At 47.5% G+C, this 21620-nt stretch overlaps 1 protein-coding gene across 5 annotated transcripts in view; it reads left to right on the top strand.

Annotated features, from left to right (window-relative positions):
* Positions 1 to 21620, top strand: part of USP3 (ubiquitin specific peptidase 3) — a 36278-nt gene that overhangs the window by 2971 nt on the left and 11687 nt on the right. Inside the window, exons 1-4 of one of the 5 annotated variants that reach the window (XM_072981640.2) lie at positions 5699 to 5856; positions 18551 to 18611; positions 19598 to 19729; positions 21423 to 21506. In XM_072981640.2, the coding sequence (XP_072837741.2) occupies positions 5766 to 5856; positions 18551 to 18611; positions 19598 to 19729; positions 21423 to 21506 (368 nt within the window). In that variant the 5' untranslated portion in view covers positions 5699 to 5765. Of the gene's footprint in view, positions 1 to 5662; positions 5857 to 18550; positions 18612 to 19597; positions 19730 to 21422; positions 21507 to 21620 lie in introns of those variants that run through there. The other 4 variants (XM_020784772.3, XM_078381209.1, XM_072981642.2 and 1 more) reach the window with 4 other exon arrangements.

The raw sequence follows: 21620 nt of genomic DNA, 5'->3' as shown, positions 1-21620 counted from the left end.
TGTCCTTCGGTAGAAAGCTGGTGATAGAAGGGAATCGTTCAGAATATTCCTCAGTTACAGAGGGCAGGTCGATGTGGTAGGACTCTTCCCGTTTGCTAGTGGCACCAGCTAATAACACGACACCCTGTTGGGATTTGATTTTGCCTTAATTTTTGTTATCCCTAGATTAAAATAGAAGAAGGGTCAAGATGTTTGTGTTGAGTTGGCTGTTTTGTTAGCAGGACGCCGGGGTGTGTGTGGTGGATTTGCTTCTAAACAGCTGCCTGAATGGAGGCCGTGTGGCCCTGTTGGCCTCGCAGGAAGGAGAAGGTGAGAAGAAGACCAGTTTGTACATGTTGGCTTCCTGTTTTAGGAGGAACCGGGAGAGTGGTTGGCTTCTTAGTTATCCTCTAGTGCCAGTGTTTTCCCCATTGACCTAAATACAGAATGAGGGGCTGCTTTCTTCGACTTAAAAATGGCTCCTTTTTCCCCTCTCAAAGGTGGTTTAAGAATTTGGCAGCCTGTCCGTTCCCGCGAGGACATCTGTCTACACACATGGGCTGCCCGTGGGGATGCCAGGCTAGCAAAATTTCTGCCAAGAAAAAAGAAAAGCGGTGTGCTCCATGTGCGCCTTCCCAAAATAAAAGGGGGCAATACCTTTATTTAGCATCTGGCCAAAGAGCACTTTCTTGCGGGGGAGGGACCCCTGCTTTCGGGGGCTAGAACTCAGACGTCCCAAATCCAATCTTGGCCAAACGTGGTGAGGATGAGGAGGAAAATCCGCTGAAGACTTACAGGGAGTTCGGCATCTCTAATTCATGCCAGGGCTGTTCTACCACTCCCGGAAGCCCTGATTCGCTTGAACCACAAACCACACGAATTGCCAACGACGCCAACAGGATAGCAAGTCAATGTTCGTCATGAATCCGTCGTCTTCTTTCACCCTGACTTTGAATACTTTATGAAGATGCTTGTGTTATCATCAGGGGACCCCTCATGTGAACTGCCCAGCCTGCCCTTGTGTGGGGTCGGGCTCCTCCGAGGCAGTGAAGAGCCGACGGACGAGGAGGTGAAACAGAGACGTGAGCGAAGGCGGCCCAGGCTGGCAGGCCCTGTGGTTTACAAGAGACACACGGCGGCAGGCATAGCAGCATCCATCGAGTGTTTTGGCAACACAGAGTTGTGTTTAAGGTCGAGGGAAAGTGACAGAGTTTTGTATACAGTTGCTTCCTGGACAGCTCGGTCCGCCGGTGGGCATTTTTGCAGTTGGATAGCGTGATAAATGGAGGCGATCCATGGCTTTGATCCATGTGGTGCCCATGGTTGTTGATGGCGTGTGTGCCTTTGAAGGTAGAATATTTCTGCAGCTGCCATAAGGCAGGGGTTCGTTATTCATTTTTAAATTTAATTATCATGCTTGTATCTTAAGAATAATGTGCCATCAAGTCGATTCTGACGTCTAGCAAAACTGTCCAGGGTTTTCTAGGGAGGATCTGCACAGACGTGGTTTCCCATCTTCCCTTCCTCTAGGGGGAGCCCTGGGACCACCATGCAGCTTGCCCAAGGCTACCCAGGCTGGCTCTTCTCCGAGGGAGGCACCCCGTGGGGAATTGAACTGCCTCCCTCAGAGACCTAAAACTGAGCTATCCAGCCAGCTACGCGATGACTTTTCTCCCCTCCTGTGTCTGCTTGGTTTGGAATAGGTCCGTGGAAGATAAACAGGGGGCTTAATTTGCAAGGCTTATTACAGAGACATAGGTGGGAAAGAAAGCAGGTTAAAAAGAGGACAGCCCTTGACATGGAGTTTGGACCCTCTCTTTGCTGGGCCTGAGAAGTTGGGGCAATGTTGCGGCCTGTAGAAGCTGGTCAGCCAATGAACCTGGGTGTGTCGCTTTTTGGGCCAAAGTGGTGCTTCATCTGGTCCTTCGGGAGGCCCTGTTGCGTGGATGCTGGTTTTAGGGGCATGTGTGTGTGTGTTTCAAATGGAGTTGCTGTGCTCTGTTGCTTTTAAGTAGGTTTTTCATATTTATTTTATTTACTGTTTTATTTACCGTGTCCAGCCTTTAAATATTGTCCTTTAAAAAAATTTCCAAAACAAATACAAGAATACAAAATACTTACTAATACAATCTAAAACACAGTGCAATCCCATATCTACGGGACCCTTTGGAGCAATACTTTTATTACAGACCTCCTTTCCAAAATTGTACTGATGGTTGCTTAGAGGCTTTCCCCTTTCCTTCCACTAATACAAATTCAATAAATCTACCCCAAATAGCATTAAAAATATTTAAACTTATTTGCACTCATTTCATCTTAAGTTCAGTAGTCAATTTATCATTTAACACAATGTCCCATTCTTCATTATTGTTGTTGTTTAGTCATTAAGCCGTGTCCGACTCTTCATGACCCCATGGACCAGAGCACGCCAGGCCCTCTTGTCTTCATACTTCATTATACCAATCTTCTAATTTAATATCATTTTAATATTTCCAGAATCTAGCTATTAATAATCTAGCACTTGTCATAAAATTAGAAATCAATTCCTTTGCGCAACAATCAAATTCTATCTTATCAAAAATTGACAGCAAAGCAATTTTAGAATTAAGCTTGATATCTTTTCCAAATATATCACATGTTTTCTTAAAAATTAATTTCCAAAATTTCTGAATCAATTTATACTCCTACCACATGTGATAATTTTTCATCACATTTCCAACAGGTCTTAGAATAGTCTGAATTTATTATGTTCAGTTTCACTGGAGTCATGTACTACCTTAAACTATTTTTTAAAATAATCTTTTATTCTTACCGACATTAAACTTAAAACTCTCATTTTCCAATTTTTTGTCCAATCCTCTGTTTTAAATCATGTTCGCAAATTGATTTCAAACCTTCTATTTCAATCTCTTTTTCCTCTTGTTCCAAAATTAGGTTATAAATTCTGCTTACTGCTCCCTTCCTCAAAACATCTTTCTGCATGTCTTCATGTGATGATAGAAATTGTTCATACTTAGTACATTCTCTACATTTGCCATTAGTTTTCAACCAGTCATTTGTCCAACTATCTAATTGGATATAATTATACCATGATAGTTTATTAGTTTGAAGTTTAACTATAATCTGATCCTTCCATCTCATTTTAATCATCCAGTCCTTCAATCTGGCAATTTTTTAATCCTTAAATCAACTAAACCCTGCATGTTTGCTGGGAAATTTTCTATTTCGGTCACTAATTTTAGTGGTGAAGTAAAGAGACATAACTTATTTTTATATCTGTTCCAGACATTTAACATGTATTTGCTAATAATTTTGAGTTTTTATAGCTAAATTCAAAAAAAAATTCCTTTTTATATCAATCAAATCCCTCTGAACTTTCTCTAAATTTTCTAGTTCCTTTCTCTTTGCCTGAATTTCTGCCAATATCCTTCTATCTCTAAATATTGTCCTTTTAATGACGCAAGCCGCCTTGTTTCACTTTAAGAAGAAAGATGCCGTTTTAAATAAATCAGTAATAAATTGATGCACGCGGAAGCTGAGGTGGAAAGTGTTGAACTCCAGGCATGGTTTAAAAAAATGGGAATTGTTGTCTCTCCTCTCCATCTTTTCTCCTTCTGTATTGTCACAACAGCCTTTTTCACCTTGGCTTCTTCTGATCCGCCACCTCTCTCCCACCCCCAGATGCCCTTTTAACGGCATGGGGTCATGTTCTGAAAGCGTGTGAAAGTTGAATAATGGAAAGAAATGTCAGGGTGGAGGTGTTCTTGCCCTGGAATCCCAGCCATGCGGTCACGGTCGTTTCTCAAAGGTCTGCCCCCGAAATGGTCACCCCATAAGCAAGGTAGAGGGAATGGTTGCATTCCATTGATGGACGATAAGGCATGTTTGTGGAGTCAATGGATGGCAGATCCTGCCCTCCGGGGCAAATCCTTCTGGAGGCGGCGGGCCCTGATGCCCCTTCGGGTTTAGCACGAAGGTGGGTTTTGTTTCCTGCCTCCTGCCCCAGTGTTTGTTTCTGGCTGTTTGTTTCTGGGGTCCGACCTGGGGTGCAAAAGTTCCCAGGTCCCCCTCCGTCCGTTTCTCCAGGTAGCACAAAGCAAGGCTCCTGGGAGCGTCCCGGTCTGCATCACCTTGGTGTCCTTTCCTTTCTTCACCTGCATGACCTTGAGGGCTCCTACAGAGGACATCGTCTGCAGCTTGGCCAAGGAGGAGCTGGGCCGGTCGGAAAGGGGCCTCCCCCCTTCTCAGGCGGCTTCTGTGCAACATGGCCAGAACTCTTTCCCGCAACGTGGAAGCTTCTCTCTAGGCCAAACTTCTTGTGCTTTGGGCCCATCACAAGAAGACAAGGCTTGCTGGGGGGGAAAACATCATTTCAGGGGAAGTGGAAGGAAGAGGGGCACCAAATGGGAGACGGATTGACTCTTTAAGGAAACCATCACCTTGAGTTTGCAAGAGCTGAGTGGCACCATTGATACCTTTTGGAAGTCTCTCATTCATTGGGGCGCCGCCATAAATCAGACGTGACGTGACGGCACCCAACGACAATATGACGATGATGCATACGAAGGGAGCTCATGTATCTTTTTCATACTGTTTTCTCCTTTATGAGAAGCTACAGTATCTGAAGGCTTGGAGATTCAGCCGTCCCTTATCTTGTTTACCTGGTGAAATCATGGACTGGACCTGAGATTTGGAGAAACGTCATAAAGTCAGGCAAATCTGCCTGGAGTCCCAGCAAACCTCCCCTCGGTGGTGGTGGTGACATGTATAACGGAGCTTCCAACAGTATTTGCAAATTATTTTTAAGCCACCGTCTTTCATGCAAAATACATTTTTCTAGAGGACTGCTATGTTATCCTCTTGCAGCAGAAACAAAAAGCAGCTTTGGGGCCTCTTAAATCACTTTTTTCTCATTTTTTAGTTCAGGTTAGGGTTAGGGGCGATTTTTATTGGATCTGTTTTTATTTTGCATTTTTTAAAATTGTGCTCATTTTAACAGGTGTTGTTTTGCTGAGCAGGGGATGTGAAAATATCCACAACGCTAAATATATATTTAAAAAAACGTGTTTCAAGTCTGGGTTGTGAAAAGCTGGACCAGGAGTTCCGGCTCCCCCAGACTTCGCTCCATGGGAAAGAGGAGACAGGCTGGCAGCAGCTGAGGTCTGGCAAAGGCGCCCCCTTGCCTGGCACCCACTGGCTGTCGAAGCGCGCCCTCTAGCGGGCGCTCGAGGAACGGCCGCCCCTCCTCGCTCCGGGAAAGAGCAACGGCCGGGAGGAAAGGAAGAGGCGGGCAGAAGAAAACCCGGAGACTGGATCTCTGTGGCCTGAGAGCTCCCTTGGAACGCCCCTTAGAGGAAGAGAACTCCGAGCGTGGCTCAGCCCCGCATTTCTGGTGCCCATGCGCACGCCGTGTTGAGGGTGGGCACGGAGACCGAAAGAAACCCAACAGTCAAACGGCGAAGGGGGAAGTTTTGCACCCTCCTCTCCCCTCCCGGCCACTCCTGGAGTTGCTCCGCCGCCTCCTTTGGTTCGCCTAGGGCCCTAGGCTGTCTTCCGCGCGCTTTCTTACGAGAGCCGGAAGTGCTGTGGCGCTGCCCCTTTTTTCTTCGCCGACCCTTTCCTCTTTGGGCTGCTGTGCCGGAGAAGAAGGCTTAAGAGCCGGCCTTGGCGGCGGGAACGCGGAAAACCCGGCGGGTGGATGCCGCGGGGCGGGCTGCGCTGTGCGCAGGCGCAGGAGGCCCCGCTCGCCTCCACTGCCTGGCCTCGCCTCGCCTCGCCCGGCCGCCATGGAGTGCCCTCACCTCGGCTCCAGCGTCTGCCTGGCCCCGGACGCGGCCAAGTTCCCGCCGGGCTCGCCCTCCGCGTGGTGCTGCAGCGGTGAGTGAGTCGGGGGGGGTGGAGAAGGGAGCGACCCCCACCTCCATTTCCCCTCTTCTTCCTTCCCCCCCCGCCTGCCCCACTCCTTTGTTCCTGGACAGACCCCCCCCTTTGTCTCCCCCTCTCCCACCCAGAAAAGATGGGGGGGGTCTGCTCCCCGAGGACCCCCCCAGGGCCCTTATGCGGAGACCCCCCCTTTCTCCCCTCCCTCCTTCGTCTTTATGTGACTTTCCTGGCCGGGGGGGGGCTTTCTTCTTTTTTTGGAGGGGGGGAAGAGAGGGAGCGAAGGATGATGGCGAAAGTCCTTCCAGGCGAAGTCTTCCTTGGGGGCTCTGGCTGCCAGTGAGGACACGAGGGGGGGGCAGGAAGGGAGGTGGATCAGGTTGGGGGCTGCCCCCCCGACCCCCTCCTCCCTGGAGCTTTCCTGCCCTTTCCTTCCCCCCCCCATCCCTTTGGCCTGCTTCTCAGGGAGGGGGGAACCTCAGGCTCCCCTTTGCCCCTTCCCTTGCCAACTAAATGGCCCCCCCGCCCCACGGGGGGGGCTTTGCCCCTTCCCACTTCCTCCTCCAGGTGGTCTCCTGGGCTCTGCTCATCACTTCCTTGGGCAACCCCCCCCCACTTCCCACCCCCCGTTTCCATCCCTGGGGCAGCTGCGGCCCCCTTGGGTTGCATAAGTGGGTCTCGCCCCGTGGGGAAAATATATCGCTTATCTATCTAGCACATGCACGTATGTATGTATGTATGTATGTAGTACACAAACACGTATGTGTACATTCTATCTAAAAAACAAGACTCTTTGTGCTTTTATTATTATTTTTGTACAGGGAGGAAGTGCTGATGACCCTGCTAGGGTGTCTTTCCCCCCCACCTCCCTCCCCAAATTTCCAGGTCCTGAGTGGCCTCTCTCTCCCTCCCACCCCACTGATTTTAGAGGCACACGGGGGCAGGCTTGCAAGGGAAAAGAGGGTCTAGGAGAGATGCACCATTTCCTTGACATACTTCCCCCCCCCTCTAAGCTCCCTCCTGGCTGGAGATCTGAGCATCGCAACACAAAGTTTTCTCTCGTTTGGACCATTTGCAGGGCCTCTCTCTCCCCCTACCTCCCAGTCCTAAGAGGGTCACCCCCACCACCACCACCCCGGTTTTCTGGGACAGATGCTGGGTTGCCTCCTTGTCAACCCTCCCTGCTCCATCTTGTTTTGGTAGGCCTCTATTCTGTAGTCCCGGGAACCTCAGGTAGTACGCGCTCGGCCTCCAGGGTCCTGTGCGGCTTTGTCTGGCTTTTTTGAGAGAGACGGGCTTGATCCTGACCACCCGCCCAGCCGTCCAGATGTGATCTTTCTTTTGTGGGGTCTCCCAAAGAGAGGGGGGAAAGGGGGGCCTTTTTGCCTCCGTCTCGGAAAGAACGCCGGACTCTCCACCTCGGCTTTGTTCTTGGGAGCGTGGCAGGGAAGGGACCCAGAAGCCATGGAGAGACGGCAGAGGGTGTGTTTTGCTTAATGTGCTGGAAGGCGCCACTGGTGTGTGGGATTTCTTTTGGTTTTTTTGAGTTTAGGTTGTGCTTGTGTGTACTGGGCCGGAACATGCTGCAGGGCGAATACACAGCACAATAAAACCTCTGAAAAAAAAAAATAGAAAAAGAAAAAGCCCCAGCAGAAAAGTCTGGGTAACGTGATTCTTCGGTGTGTACACAGCAAGCCAGTCAATATTTACATAATTAAGATGCATGTTAAGGTGCAAATGCAAGATTTTCCGTGTTAGGACTTTTGCGGCTTTAAGAGTGGAAATAAACACAAGACCTCTGCCTTACTTTATTCTTTTGTAAACAGAATGGCTCCCACAGATATCTTGCGTTAAAGGCTTGCACATTTTAAAGGGGAAGTGCATCTGTAACCCCCATTTCTATTTCCTTTGCTACTGGCTTAGGTCTTGTAATTTTCTCTGTTTCGCTGAAGTATCCTCACTTAGGGAAAAGCCCTGCTTTAGAATTTGTCTCATCTAATGAGGGAGAATCCTCACCGACAACTCAGTGGGGAGTTTTGCAATTCAATAGGGCTGTGGATTGCATTCATTGTCACTGCCTTTAGAGAAGGAGGAAGAAAACATAAGCCAATAATGGTGTTTGGAGGCCCATGGTCTTGGGTGGAGGAAAATGGGTTTTGTTAAGTAGGGTTACTTGCGTTGGACAGGGGCTGTGCGATTTTCTTGAAGCACCTTTTAAATCCCAGCCTGGAGCTGGCATGCAGTGGACCCTTGCTTTGCTTTGTGGTGTTAATGGCGAATTTATTTCCTGCAAATTTGCAATATTGTCGAACATGGTAGGAAAATTCAAAGTCCTGTAAATAAAAAGGAGGGGTTTACAAACGTGGCGGTTGGGAAGGATCCCAAGATTATTAAAAGGGGATGAAAAACCACGAAAGGCCCATTTTCAGGAAGGCAAGGAAGGTAACATTACGAGAGTTTAATATTAATTAAAAAGAAGCACTAGTGTAGCTCTTTTGATAAGAGTAAACGCATCCTGTTGAAGTGTCCATACCAAAAGGGTATACAAAGGTCTGACAAGTGACTTGGGCATACAAACTTGTCTCAAATGGTTTCCTTGGAAGCTGATTTGCCTATAAATCATAACATCAGGGAACGTGCTGCAAAATTAGATTAATTTGGAATAAATCGTAGTTGTGCTTTTAGAGGCTGGCGCAGTCATGCCCTAGCTGCAGAACAAGGTGCCTGCGATGGGCCATGGTTTCTGTCTGTCTTTGAAGGTGGGCATGCCTTGAGGCCGATGAGAGTGCTAGAATTGGCTCAAAATCTTGTTTCTTAAAAATTGTGTTTTTGGTAAAGCTCCCCTTCATGGGTCCAAATCTCCTTTCTCCACGCGTGGTGCTTCTCGGCCTTGCCGCAGTCATTTCGCATCCCATAAACCTGCAGCTGTGGCGATCATGTTTCAAGAAGACCAGGGGGCTGTAATATTCCCCAGCGTGTCTTGAGTATCTCAGGGGGTGGGTGGGGGGTCAGGAGGGCTGGTGGTTGCTCTTGCACCCCGTTGGGAATACAGGATACAAAGGGGTCCCAGAGTTGGGGATGGGGGTCTTGTTCTTTGTGTGATTTGCGGTTGACTTGAGCAGGTAACGGGGGGGGGGGACGGACTTCCTTTCCTTCCTTTTGTTCTTTCCTATTAAATGTCGGCAAAGAGGGAAGCAATAAATATTATTATATTCTAGATAAACCTGGAGATGGAGGTTTACAAGATGCCTGTAATGGGAATTGCAGATAGAAAGGGAGAATGTCTTTTAAGTGGCCCACAAACTCTGTTGCCTTCATCATCAGTGAACCAATTTGATTTAGCCCCCGGGGGGCCGGGCTTGGGTGATGCTCTCCTCAGTCGGATGCCATCCTTGGGATGTCTAGCTTCAGGCCTTTTGTAAACCAGGGCTCACCCATCAGCAGAATGTTGTTATTTGAGCCCCTTTGTCCGGAGAAAGGAAGCTTATAAATAATACAAACAAACACATAAGTAAATAGTCTACTTTTTAGCTTCGCTTTGTAACCCAGAAGTCAAATTCCCTGTCAACTCCCCCTTAAACACACACAAATATATCATTAATTTGCCCTTTAGTTTAAAGTAAGATAAAAGTAAGATAATTTATATCTCAAAATACCTTTGCTTAACCAGTGTGGTCCTCTGGTAAAGCTGGGAGTTTGAACTTGAATCTGAGTTTAGAGTTTTCTTTCCATTATGGACTTTTCTACATTTTATTGCATTTATTTTGTTCTCTCTCTCTTTTTTTTGGCCACTCTGAGAGTTGGGGGACATTATAAAATGCAATTTGACTGGTCTTATTTTCAGTGTTCTATTGATATGTGTTGTGATGGGGGTAAGCATCTTCCATCGCTGTATTGTGTGTAGTTGCGCAGCCATCACCATGCAGTACGGTGAGCAGCAATAGTTTAATGGGCTTAAATTTTACTTAGTTGTCCTGATTAGACATGTTCTAGAATGGCAAAACCTCCACGTTTCTGGGCCGTTGTATTCAAGGTCCCATACAGAGCTGATGGCTTTCTGTGCCTGAGCTGTGACGAGTAGCACATTTTTATGAAAATGATCCTGAAGTCTAGCGAACGTTGGCACGTCCATCAGATGGATATTGGAATAGTTGTACCTTCCCTATTTATGAATGGCTCCTCAGCAGCTTGTGATTTGTGCCGCATTGTGTTAAAACAGTGGAAGATAAGGTGCGGAGAATGCTTTGTATCAAAAACATCTGTCTTTCCCCCCTAGTTCTACAATTTAGAAAATAGAATGTTAATACTGTACAGACTCAAATTCTCAGTGCCTTTTAATGTTACTTTCAATGATATTACAAATACTTAAAAAGGTCTATTGCATGAAACGTCTTACATAAGAATTCTAGTTTAACGTAAATCTGATTTGGTAGTTTCTCTCCAAAAAGCAGAGCTTGAGTTCTTCCCATCTATGTTAATATCCTTCGGAGACTGGAATAAAGGTTTATTTCCAATGAGGGCATGAGTATCTGTTAAGAATTACGAAGTTTGAACAAGCAGCAAAAGCTTTGTGTTATATTCAATGCTCGATTTGATGATTCTGTTGGCTGAATGTGTTTTTCAAATCTTACAGCTCTAGTTTTATTTATCTGTTATTTCCATTTCTGTACCCCCCATCTAACCAAGCGGTCACTCTGGGCATTATACAAGAACAAACCATATAAGCAAATGAACAAGTAAGTACACAATGCAACAACATAATTAAAAGTTAAATTCAGCATTAATGATTGCTCTCACACTTGTCTTGGAAAACGTGCACCATGAGATAGCAGTCTTTCCTCCCACGTGTTGCAATTGTGGGTGGACTTGGCAGATTCCATGTTCTCTGTTGTGATGTGACACCCTGGTGTGGGTCTCCCCGTTCCTGCACCCACTTGTGAGTCACAGGATGTTGTCACATCAGTGTTGAAAATCCTGAAGGGTCGGGAGCAGAGAGAGAGAGAGAGATGGATGGAGCTGCCGCGTTCAGGTACCCCACGTGCCATCATTAGATCTACTTTAAGAGGTGAGGAAAGGGGCCTCCCACAGTCATTACGCTAGTCCTTATGACCTAGACCAGTGGCTCCCAACCTTAGGTGACCCAGATGTTCTTGGACTGCAACTCCCAGAAATCCTAGCCAGCACAGCAAGTGGTGAAGGCTTCTGGGAACTGCAGTCCAAGAACCTCTGGGAACCTCACTTTGAGAACCGCTGATCTAGGCTCTTGGGCTCTCCCACCGCGTGCTGACTGAGTGGCGAAGACATGGCTCTGGCACAACCAGGAAGCGATTTGGCATTTTGCTCACGCTTGTCCGCCGGGTGCGCTCTTGTGGTCTTGTCGGACTTTGGCAGCGGTGAGGCTCCAGCTGTGCCAGAATGAATGAACTCTTCACTCTCCCCGTCCGTGGGGGATTTTAGAGTGAAATTTTACATCTTTGTTTGTTCAGAGAAGGATTTTTCGGCCAGCAAGAATTCCTGAATAGCTTGTTCATTTTGCCGAAGACAAACCACAAAGATTTGTTCTCTTTCATGGAGAAGTTGCCTCATCCTTCGCAGGATGAATGGGAGGGTGTTCCACTCGCTCTTCTGACTGCTTCATAAATGTCAGGATCTCGGGCTGTTTTTGCTTTGGCCAAGCTGGGAATAAATGTTTAACAGATTGTATTAATTTGCTCTTTGCTGGAGTGCAAGATCCGTTTGGAGGGCCCAGGACTTTACCTGTTTTGCAGGGCGATCCTCCTCCTCCTCATTTGGTGGTTTGGCCTTTGTCAGCCGGAAACATCACCCCGGCTTTGCCAGGATGTTTCAGAGATGGTGTAATTTGAGACAGGTGAAATCTTCAGATCACCATGACACCACTGGGCTGTAGAAAATCCACCCCTTGATTTTATCTCCCCTGTTTTTCCTTTGGTGGGAGTGAAAACAGTGGAACGGAATCGTCCCATCCTTTGTGTTTATTGATTTGCTTCAAATATTTTTATCCCACCTTTCTCCTTAAAAAGAAACCGAGGTGGCTTACATCCTTAAAAGGACAATAGTATTTAAAAGCTAAAAACAGTAGGTATACAAATATTTAAAAAGAATTAAGCAGGTATTATTAAAGATAGTAATAAAATAAATACTGAAACACCTTTAAAACAACAGAATATGACAATCCATTTTAAAAAACCCTCTCAGACAACCAGTTGTTATCAATTGAGCGGGTAACTAGAGAAACTAGAACCAGGGTGGATAAAAACCAGCAATTCTTTGTTTGTTTGTTTTTTAAAAAAATCAAATTGATTAAAACCATGGTTTAAATTTAAAATGGTCAAAAAGAATCTGATTAAAAAAAATCAATCATGTTTTAAATCTGTTTGATTTAACTCAAATCCACCATGGCTAGAACCATTCTGGAGCGTGGCCTTCAGTCCTGGGTTGTATTGGGTGCCTGCCTCAATGCACAGACATAATAAGTCAACACATGAATGCAAGTAAATGTTACTGTAGAAGGTAATTCTCAGAACATTGGGTGAGTAACTTAAGAAAAAGTGCTGTGTTTTTAAAATCTTGGTATTTTTGTCTTTTTGAGGGATGCAAGAGAGAGTAGGTGGCCTTCCCTCCTCCATTTAGTGTCACAACGGTCTACGAAGTAGGTCATAGGTATATCTGTGTCACAGACCTGTTCGGCAGGTAAGCGTCTGGGTTTCCACACACATCCCTCCGGACTCCTCCACTCTTAAGCCCACCTCCCTAAGCCTAGGGTGGTGGTGGTGGTTTTAACAAGACTTAAGGGCATACCCGAAGGGAGGGGTTGTGGTCGCCTTGTCGTTGCAGGGGCTGAGCGGCGATTCCTTGTGTGCTGCTTATAAATCTGCTCAGCTGACTTGGTCAGAGAGAGAAAGAGAGCTGGAAAGGGGCTCAGGGCCAGGTCCCCGTAGCAATTCAGTTCTTTTGGCTTGTTCTTGGCTTGCCAGAATCTTGGTTGGCATGGGCGTGCAACCACCACAGAGCCTTCCTTGTTCAATTACGGTACCGTAAAAGAGGATACCTTGCGGGAGTTGTTGGCACAAGAGGGTTAGGCTTTCCCGTCTGTGGGGCACGGCAGGCGCACCCCTGAAGAGCATGGCCGTGCTGTCTGCCAACAGTGCCGTTGAGGCCCACGGCCCTTGGGTATGGACACAGCTAGAGCTGGGCACGGACCACTGGTTTTGCGGTTTGTGTCAATTCGTTTAGCAGCCGCACAGGTGTTTGACGCTTCCAAGCCCCACCTCCACTCAGAGGCAGCGCCCTGGCTTCCAAGCCCCGCCTCCTCCCGGCGCTGTCTCTGAGTGGGGCACCCTGGCTAGCTTCTTACTTATTTCTCCCACCGTCTTTTGTCGCCCTGCCCGTCTGTCCCCGCCTGTTGGCACAAGTAAGCGGGGTCGTGTGCAAGAGAGAGGTAGAAGTGTTAGTCTTGAAATCTTTGAATGGTTAACACCTCTTAAGTGCCACAACGTTGTTTATACTTCTTGTTTTTAGCTTTCATCGTCGTCTTTCAAGGATTTGAGCTGCCTTCCTTCCTTATTAAGGAGAAAGGTGGAGTAAAAAATACTTTAAGTAAATTAAATAATGATTTCCCCCCCCCCCTTTTCCTATTTTCCTCTTGCTTAATTCTCATCATGATTGATAGTCGGGTTGTTTATTTCATGAGGACTTTAAATGTCACCTCTGTGGTTTTCAGTTTCCTGAATTGCAAGCCCTTGCTTCGAAAGGCAAGGCTCCTTAAATTCGCTGCCGTTCACTTGTTCGTGGAGGACAAGGTAGCCCAATGCAGAGACCGAATCGCTTCTCCACACCGGCCTGTGGGGAGTTTGGCTCGGCGAGGTGTTTTAAGGCTGGCTGGGGAAGGGGGTGAGGGATGGCCCCCAGGCGCTCTTCCGGCACCTGCCTCCCATCGAAGCTGCCAACCAAGGCTCCATTTTTCTCCTCGTTCGCAAGAAATGCAAAGAAACTTTCCGTGCTCTCGCCCGGTCCATCCTGATAGCATCTCTTCTTGGCGGTTAAATGGAAACCCACTCACCCATGGAGCATAGGAACAACTTAGCGGGTTTCGGTCCAAGGTGGATTGTCGCAAAAATCCCTTGATTGCTCTTTTAGAGCTGAGCGCACCCGCCTCGCTATAAAAGCGGCAATGGGTTTTTCCAGTGTCTCATCATCCCTGATGCATGAACGTTCACGTCAGCATCATCCTTTCCTGGAAATGCAGACACTGATCGCTTCTCTGTGTCCAGGGATAGACAGGTACTGCTGTTCTCCGTAGAATGTGTCCGGTGTGTTTATCCGACTAGCCCTGCCAGACTTGAAGGAGGCAGAACTGGACTCTCCACACGTCCATATATTTTCGCAGATGTCGCTGTGTGAACCCATTTCGGCCTATATATAGCAAAAAAACAGAGCAAACATGTAAAAATAAAAGTCTTGTGGTATCCTTTTAGCTGAACAGAGTTTGTGTTTGAGAAAGCAGGATGTGATCCGTGGGGGCTCACACTGAAATAAAGACATCCTCAGTGTTGATGAACAGAGGCCTATATGACTCACTTCAGATAGACCTCTTTTTTAACTGTTTCTCCTGTTTTGGTTAGGCAAGATGGCATAGAGTTTATACTAACATTCCATACAATGGAGACTTAAAATAAGGTGACCCGGGATGGCCATTGACCGGGGACGCCTCTGATTAACAGGAAGTCCAGCTCATTAACCGTCTGTCCAGCGTGGTGTTGCTTGTGTCAGAGGGATCCGCTGAAGGAGATCCACCCTGCCTTTTATGCCACAGCCGTGCTTGTAAAAACATGCAGCCCCATGGCCTTACCCCCCCCCCCCCCCGCGGGACTTCTGGCTTGGTGGGGCGCCGGTCAAGAGATTTCATTGCTGTGGTTCTGACGTCAAAAGTATTTCAGGCCGCCCTGGCAGTAGTAAAATACAGAGTGTTTCCTGGAAGGATAAGCAGCAGCCAAGGAAGGCAGTGAAGAAAATATAGGATGATGACTGGAGGAAGGAAAACGGTGGCTGGACCAAGGAGATGTTGACCTGTAGGGGGAGGGCATGGGGAGACTGGACGGCAGGAAACCAGAAGGGCTGTGAGGTCAGACTGGGGAGGGAAGCCTGGCGTGATGGCTAATTCATTTCCTCTGGCCAGCGGCTGCAAAAGAGCTTCAAGCCCTTTGCAGACGGCGTTGACTCCCAAGGCCGAGAGCAGATTTTATTAGAAGCCTTTCCAAATCTTTGCCGTTGAAAGATGCCATGGACACGAGCTCACGGCCAGCCGACTTAGGACCTTCGTTGTAAAAGGCCTGTCCCCTCTTTGTCTGCGGGTCGTCCTCCCGGCCAGCTTACCCCTTCCTTTCTCTCCTTGCGTGGAAGTGCACGTATCCTCCTTTCTGCACGGGATGGGAAGTGCTGGCCTACTCCGCAGGGTTTTTATAAGCATGGCCAGGATAATTCACGGCATGTCGGTTGATGCCAGTCTTAGCTGTCCTTCGCCAAACAGGCAAAGACTTTTCTGTTCAGGCAGGCTTTTCCTTAGAGGCCGGCGGCCCGAGTGGGGTGTTTTAAATGGATGGTGACGCCCTTTTGTTTCAAAATAGATTAGGTATTGATTTCATTGACTGTTTTTAATATGATACTTGTTTAATTCTCTTTAAATATTTATATACGTACTAAAACCAGTTTTTAGCTTTTAAATGTTTTTAGCTTTTAAACGTTGTCTTTTAATGGTTGTTAAACCACCTCGGGTCCTTTTAAGGAGAGAGGTGGGGTAAAAATATTATGAATAGATAAATAAACGAACAGAATGAAAGAGCCAGAGCCGCCCATGGGAGGCCTATAAGATAAATAAATGTATAAGTTGAATAAATAAATAAATAAATAGTGAGTTTCAGCCCAAGAGAAGGCCAGGCAAAACCAGCAAAGGTTTTTAACAAGTTGACAGAAGATTAAAAGCTGAAACGCAGCACTTGATGGCAAAATGGTCCTGTTTGTAGGTCATGGACTTTCCTGATAGAAATGGTGCATTTCGTTCCTTGGCTGGTGTTAGGTATTCCCGAGGGTTAAGGGTTAAATGGCACAGAGCAGAGTTCGCCTTCCCTTCTCGTTACGCAACAGCACGTATGGCTTCCCCATGGCTCACCCAAGAGGAAGTGGATGAACGGAGGAGGCCTCTGACTCAGTTCCAGCCGCCTCCCTGATTTCTTTGGGTCCCCTTCCCTTCTGGACAATAGGTGGGCCTGTGCTAAAAATAAGGCTGGGTCGAACTGAATAGTTGCTGTTGTCCCTGTTTTAGGAAGGCCAGGCCACATGGCTTTGAGTTCGAGGCAACGGTGATGGCGTCAAGCCATGGTTTGGCCCAACACCCGACTTGAGCCGCTAGCGCCGGCCGGGATCAGGGACATCTCACGGCCCTGAAAATAGGCTCGTCCTTCAGGGTGCCATGGCTGCGCGCAACTACAGTCTTGGACGTGCCTGCTTCCAAGACGGCAGGGCCGCCAGGATTTAGAGATAGCAGTTGGGTTTTATAGCTCCTGTGAAACTGAAGCTGTGCTTTTATAGGTTTACTTTTTAACTTCTCTCCAGGTGAGGGTTCCCTTTTAGCCAGTGCTAAAGAGTTGTGTGCCTCTCTGAACAAGCAGTATTTCAGTTGCCTAGCCTTGCAAATGGGATGCGTTGGATCCCTTGGGATGTCGGGAGTGGGAAATCCGCCGCCTCTGGCCTGGGAGGTCAGTTTGATCTGGCCAGTTTGATCAGCAGCCATAAGAACTGGGGATGGCAACAGTTTGTTGGCTTGTTTACATTTCTATCCTACCCAACTAGTGGCTAACTGCTACTCTAGGCAGCTAATGGAGCAACACAATAGGAATTTTTTTAAAAACCCAGAAAAAGGATCATGGTAGACATGATTCCTGAAAGTGCAATAACATTAAGCACAGTAAAATTAGACAAAGTGAAAATAATTGGCGTCCAAAATAAAAAAAGACGTTAATAATGAGAGTTGCAGTCCTGCACGTATCCTCCTTTCTGCACATTTGGAGGCTACCAGAGTGGAGAAGACATTTGTAAAGAGCGAGTGAAATGGTCTTTGCTCTTTCAGAAATGGATTCTGTAGACGGTCTGCTTCTGATAGCTGTAATAATTGCCGGTGGGTGGTTGTTCCTATGTGGAAGGCAAAGTTGAGTCCCGGTTGTGTTGGCAGTAGGTTCTGGATGTGGATAACTCTCGGCGGGCATGCCGATCCCACTGGTTTGAGATGATCGGGCAGGGAAGGTGTTTTGCCTTCCTTTTAGTCCTTCCTGCAGGAGGGACTCTGTCTTGTGTGGACTTCTCTTTCTTTAAGCCCGGCTTCATGGCCCGTGGGTGGAGAGAGCTGTCGCTCAGATTGCATGCTTTGGATGGAGCAGTTCCCAGGTTAAATTCCTGACCTTTCCCAAATGGGATCAGGAAGGACCTAGGCTAAACCCTGGAGACAGTTAGGGTTACTAAGCTGCAGTTCCTTCTGTTCCTTGGTTTACAAAGCAGAAATGCATACTTGGAATCTCTTAAAGCAGCGGTTCCCAACCTTGGGTAATCCAGGTGTTCCTGGACTGCGACTCCCAGAAGCCTTTGCCACCAGCTCTAGGTAGACCATGAAAAGCAGAGACGGTTTCGGTACATCAGGAGAACATTTCAGATCTTCCAGTCCATCCAGAAGCACAGCGGGATGAGAGATTCCTAATTACTCCAGATTCCTAATTAGTATTCATGGCTCCCCATGCCAGTCTCTGTAAAACAGGCCGCCCTCATTAGAAAGGTGTGCCATTTGATCGCTACCCTTTGGCTCCCTTTGTTTTCTGCCTTCTTTTCAACGTATCCGGCACCACATGTGCACATGTAGGTCCACCTCATCGTTCCTGCGGCCCGTTACTGAAATTATTCAAATATAGTTTTATGGTCCAAGATCGCAAAGGTTCGATAACTGGATTTGCACAGACAATTCAAACTCGCAAGCAAACGTGTAAATAAAATAAAACCTATAAGCTTAAAACCACAGGGAGCAGGTATTTAAGATAAGGAACATTTCCTGGTAAAAGACACAGAATGATTTTAAAAAAATAGCTTCCTTTGCACAGCCATTCCTTGGCTAAGTTGCATAGATACACCACCCACCTTCATTCTGCCCAGATTTCTCTCGGGATTTCTGGAGCTGGCTTCTCAGAGTGGTGTCGCTCTGCAGGAAGATGTTTTGTTCTATGTAGGTTGAAAAGGGACGGGCGTGGCTCAAAATTTGCTTTCGTAAGCACGTTGGGGGGTGCAAACAGAGGGCAGGAAAGGATCGTGCCTGATCATCACGCTGGAAAGGGTTTCTTCCCAGGGAGCCGTCTCTCTTTAGAGTCACGGTGCTGTCCATTCAGGAACTGAGCCAGCCTAGCTCACCACCACCACTAAAAATTCGGGTACCCCCTGCCGCTGGACCCCCTGAATGGGCGTGGAGCAGAGTCAGGCTGGTGCGCCGTCTCTCCTGTACATAGATAGTGTCATCACCAAGAAGTGACCATCAAAGCAATAAGTAAACAAATAAATAGTGGGCTATTTCTCCCTAAGTTTGTGTAACCGAATTTCTCGTTTCTCCTCTCTCTCCCCCCCCCTTCCTTCTGCTCCACAGTGTGTCGATCTAACAAAAGTCCATGGATCTGCCTCACTTGCTCAAGCGTCCACTGTGGAAGGTGAGCCTCTAACAGAAGCTTCGTGGAAAACCTGACATCCCTTTCCATAACATTCTCTCTCCCACCCACCCACTCCCTCCCATCCATTTCATACTCTTGAGGGGTTCATCCCTGCATGATGGCTGGCTTTTTGCTTTGCCCCAGGCTCAGGCCTGCCCTTCCTTCCTCCCTCCCTTCCTCCCTCCCTCTCAGCTGCTACCAGTTTAAGCAGGATTTTTTTTGGGGGGGGGGTCTTGGCCAAGGAGATGAATATCTCTCTCCAGGTAAAAGGAACTCAGTAAGAAGTCTACCATAAAGTGATGTGGGGAGCATCCAGGAGGGACAGACCTCAGTGGGAAAGACCAAGCCTGAGAGAGACTCCCGCAATAAAGGAAGCCAAAGCCTTGAATCTGTAAGGCCTGAACTGGCCTCGTTAATGCTAACACCTTTCCAGGGTCACTAATCCGTAGGATCACCCTAAGGTGGAAGTGCACGGATGGCCCGCCACCAACGCAGAGCCCCCTTCCTGCTGGGTGCCACTTCCAAACCCTGGCCTCGCACACACGCACCCCTAACCGTCTGCTCTTTAAGTTAAAAATAGAAATCCTGTGGAATGTCCCGGTGAGAGGAAATGTGTATTTTACAGCTAGAAGGTTTAAGAATTAAGATTGTTGCTCTTTGGTTAAAATAAGAGGTAATCTGGGAAAAAGAAAATAGCTCTTTAGTGGAGGGATCCTGTGTCAGAGCAACACAAATCCTTCATCGGGTAAAACAAGGAAAGCTCAAGAGGTATTTCATACTTGCTGCAAAACCCGCTGGATGGAGGTTTGTACTTCAGCTGTTTGGGATAAATCAGGCAGGAATAAACAGCAAGGGGGGGCAGGCAGCTCACGTGGCTGGTTGCGTTTAGAATTTGTCCGCTCTCGAGAGACGTTCAGGGCATTTTGGGAGGAGAGAAGGCTCCGGATGTTCCATTGCCTTGATTTTTTCCCCTTTCTTTCTCTAAGATACGTCAATGGCCATGCAAAGAAGCATTACGAAGATGCCCAGGTGTCTTTAGCCAACCACAAGAAGACCGAAAAGCAAGAGAAGGTCCAGCACACGGTTTGCATGGACTGCAGTAGCTACAGTACCTACTGGTGAGTCCTCGTTTGCAGCATTTCCGTTAGTCGTGAGAACGTGATATAGTGTTGGTGACCGCCAGGATTTGGAGCGGTCCTTTCCCCATGAGCCCACGAACCCTCTTCGCTTCTGACCTCTCTCCATAGCAGTATAATAGGTGGAGACCGCTCTGTAGGCACGCTGGCCGCCACCGCGGCCTTCACCGGCCCCTGTCCAGACCCTGATGCAAAGGCTTCTGGTACGTTTCCAGGGTTGCCTCCCCCCCCCCTTTTTCCATCAGGTGATGGGCCAAGCTGGATGGAAGTCCTCTTCCTCCGTTGCGGTTTCTTGCCTCTCTGGGCAATCTTGTACATTTCAGAGCTTGGGAGCAATGAATTACAATTAAGTATTTATCCTAACAAGTTACGTTGGCAGTAATGACGGTGTAAGAGAGTTAGGTTCTGGAAGTTGCTAATAGGAGCAAAGTTACCTCATGGGGGGCATCGGCTTTTAAAGCCCTCGTGGAGTTGTTTGACAAGAACGGTTGAAGTTTGCGCTGTGCTCTTATCACTTCACTGTGAGAAATAACAGCAACAAGGTGTCTTTCAAATGCTGCAACAAAGAGTAGGAATGAATTGCTTTTAAAAAGTGACTCTTCAAGCGCTGGGGCTGCCTCCACCTCCTAGTCAAGGCCAATGGCGTGGTTACAGACCGGTCCAGCTGGCGTGGCCACCCTTCTCGGTATAATACGAAGCCGTGCGGTTGGCCTTTGCTTTAGGAGCAAAAAGAAAAAAACCCACGGGCGTTTGTTCGGATCCGTTAAGGCGTTTTCCCCTTGTGTCCTGAGTGGAAGTGGGACAGCAGGAGGGATGCGTGGAACGAGCCCGCCCAGAGGGGGGGGGACGCAGCTGCTCCCCTCCTCTCCTCCGTACCTCCCTCGAGGCTTCCTGGCCTCCATTTACTGAACTAAACAAAATGGGGGAGTTCAGTCTGTCCTCGTACGGCCTCCTTTATAGACTCTCTAGGAAGGCGTTTTACTGGGTTATCACATACCTGTTGAAACCCAGGATTTTATATGTACGCAGCCCAGAATAGGTCCGTGCCCTGATGGGACAGTAGATCAATTTCAGAAATAAAGAAGTAAATAAATAAACAAACCTTAGCCCTTCAAAGCTCACATAAATGGAAAGATTTGCCATGCTTGGAAGATGCTTAAACTCAAAAGGTTTAGGGATGTATGGATGGAATGGAATTCCAGTGGGCATTTTTTTAGCATGTGTCTGAAAGGCAGGGTTTTCTTTCGGAGCCTTGTGGCACAGAGATTAAACAGCAGCGCTGCAGCCAAAGCTCTGCTCAAAGCCCAGCTTTAATCCCAGGTAGCTGGCTCAAGGTTCGCTCAGCCTTCCAGCCTTCTGAAGTTGGTAAATTGAGCACCCAGCTCGCTGGGTGGGGGGGTGTCAGCAATGTGCAGTCGGCATAAATTGCTTGAAGTGCTGTGGGGCTGTATATAAACAGCATACTTTGCTTTTTCTGCAGCATCTCAGATGTTTCAGCCCAACTTGAAACGTATCGTTTGCTTTTGATTCTCTAATTAACTCTGATCTAACTCTCCCTGCTGAACAATTGGCTTATGGCACCCAAGTCTTAGTTCAGCAAGCCCATAGAAATTTGTGTCGTGATGACCTCAGCTGCGGTCAGATCCAAGTGAAACGGTGTGTGTTCTCTTCACAGTTATCGTTGTGATGACTTCGTAGTTAACGACACCAAGTTTGGCCTGGTGCAGAAAGTCCGGGAATTTCTACAGAATTTGGAAAAGTAAGCTGCATGCATGTATCTTCACTTGAAAGTAAACGCGCTTAGAGTTCTCTTACAAAGAGATTCCTCTTTTTAAAACTACAGTGGTGCCTCGCTTAACGAGTGCACCGTTTA

This window comes from Pogona vitticeps, chromosome 12 (genome assembly GCF_051106095.1).
Source record: "Pogona vitticeps strain Pit_001003342236 chromosome 12, PviZW2.1, whole genome shotgun sequence".
Lineage (NCBI taxonomy): Eukaryota > Metazoa > Chordata > Lepidosauria > Squamata > Agamidae > Pogona > Pogona vitticeps.
This window is presented reverse-complemented; position numbering and strand designations above follow the sequence as displayed.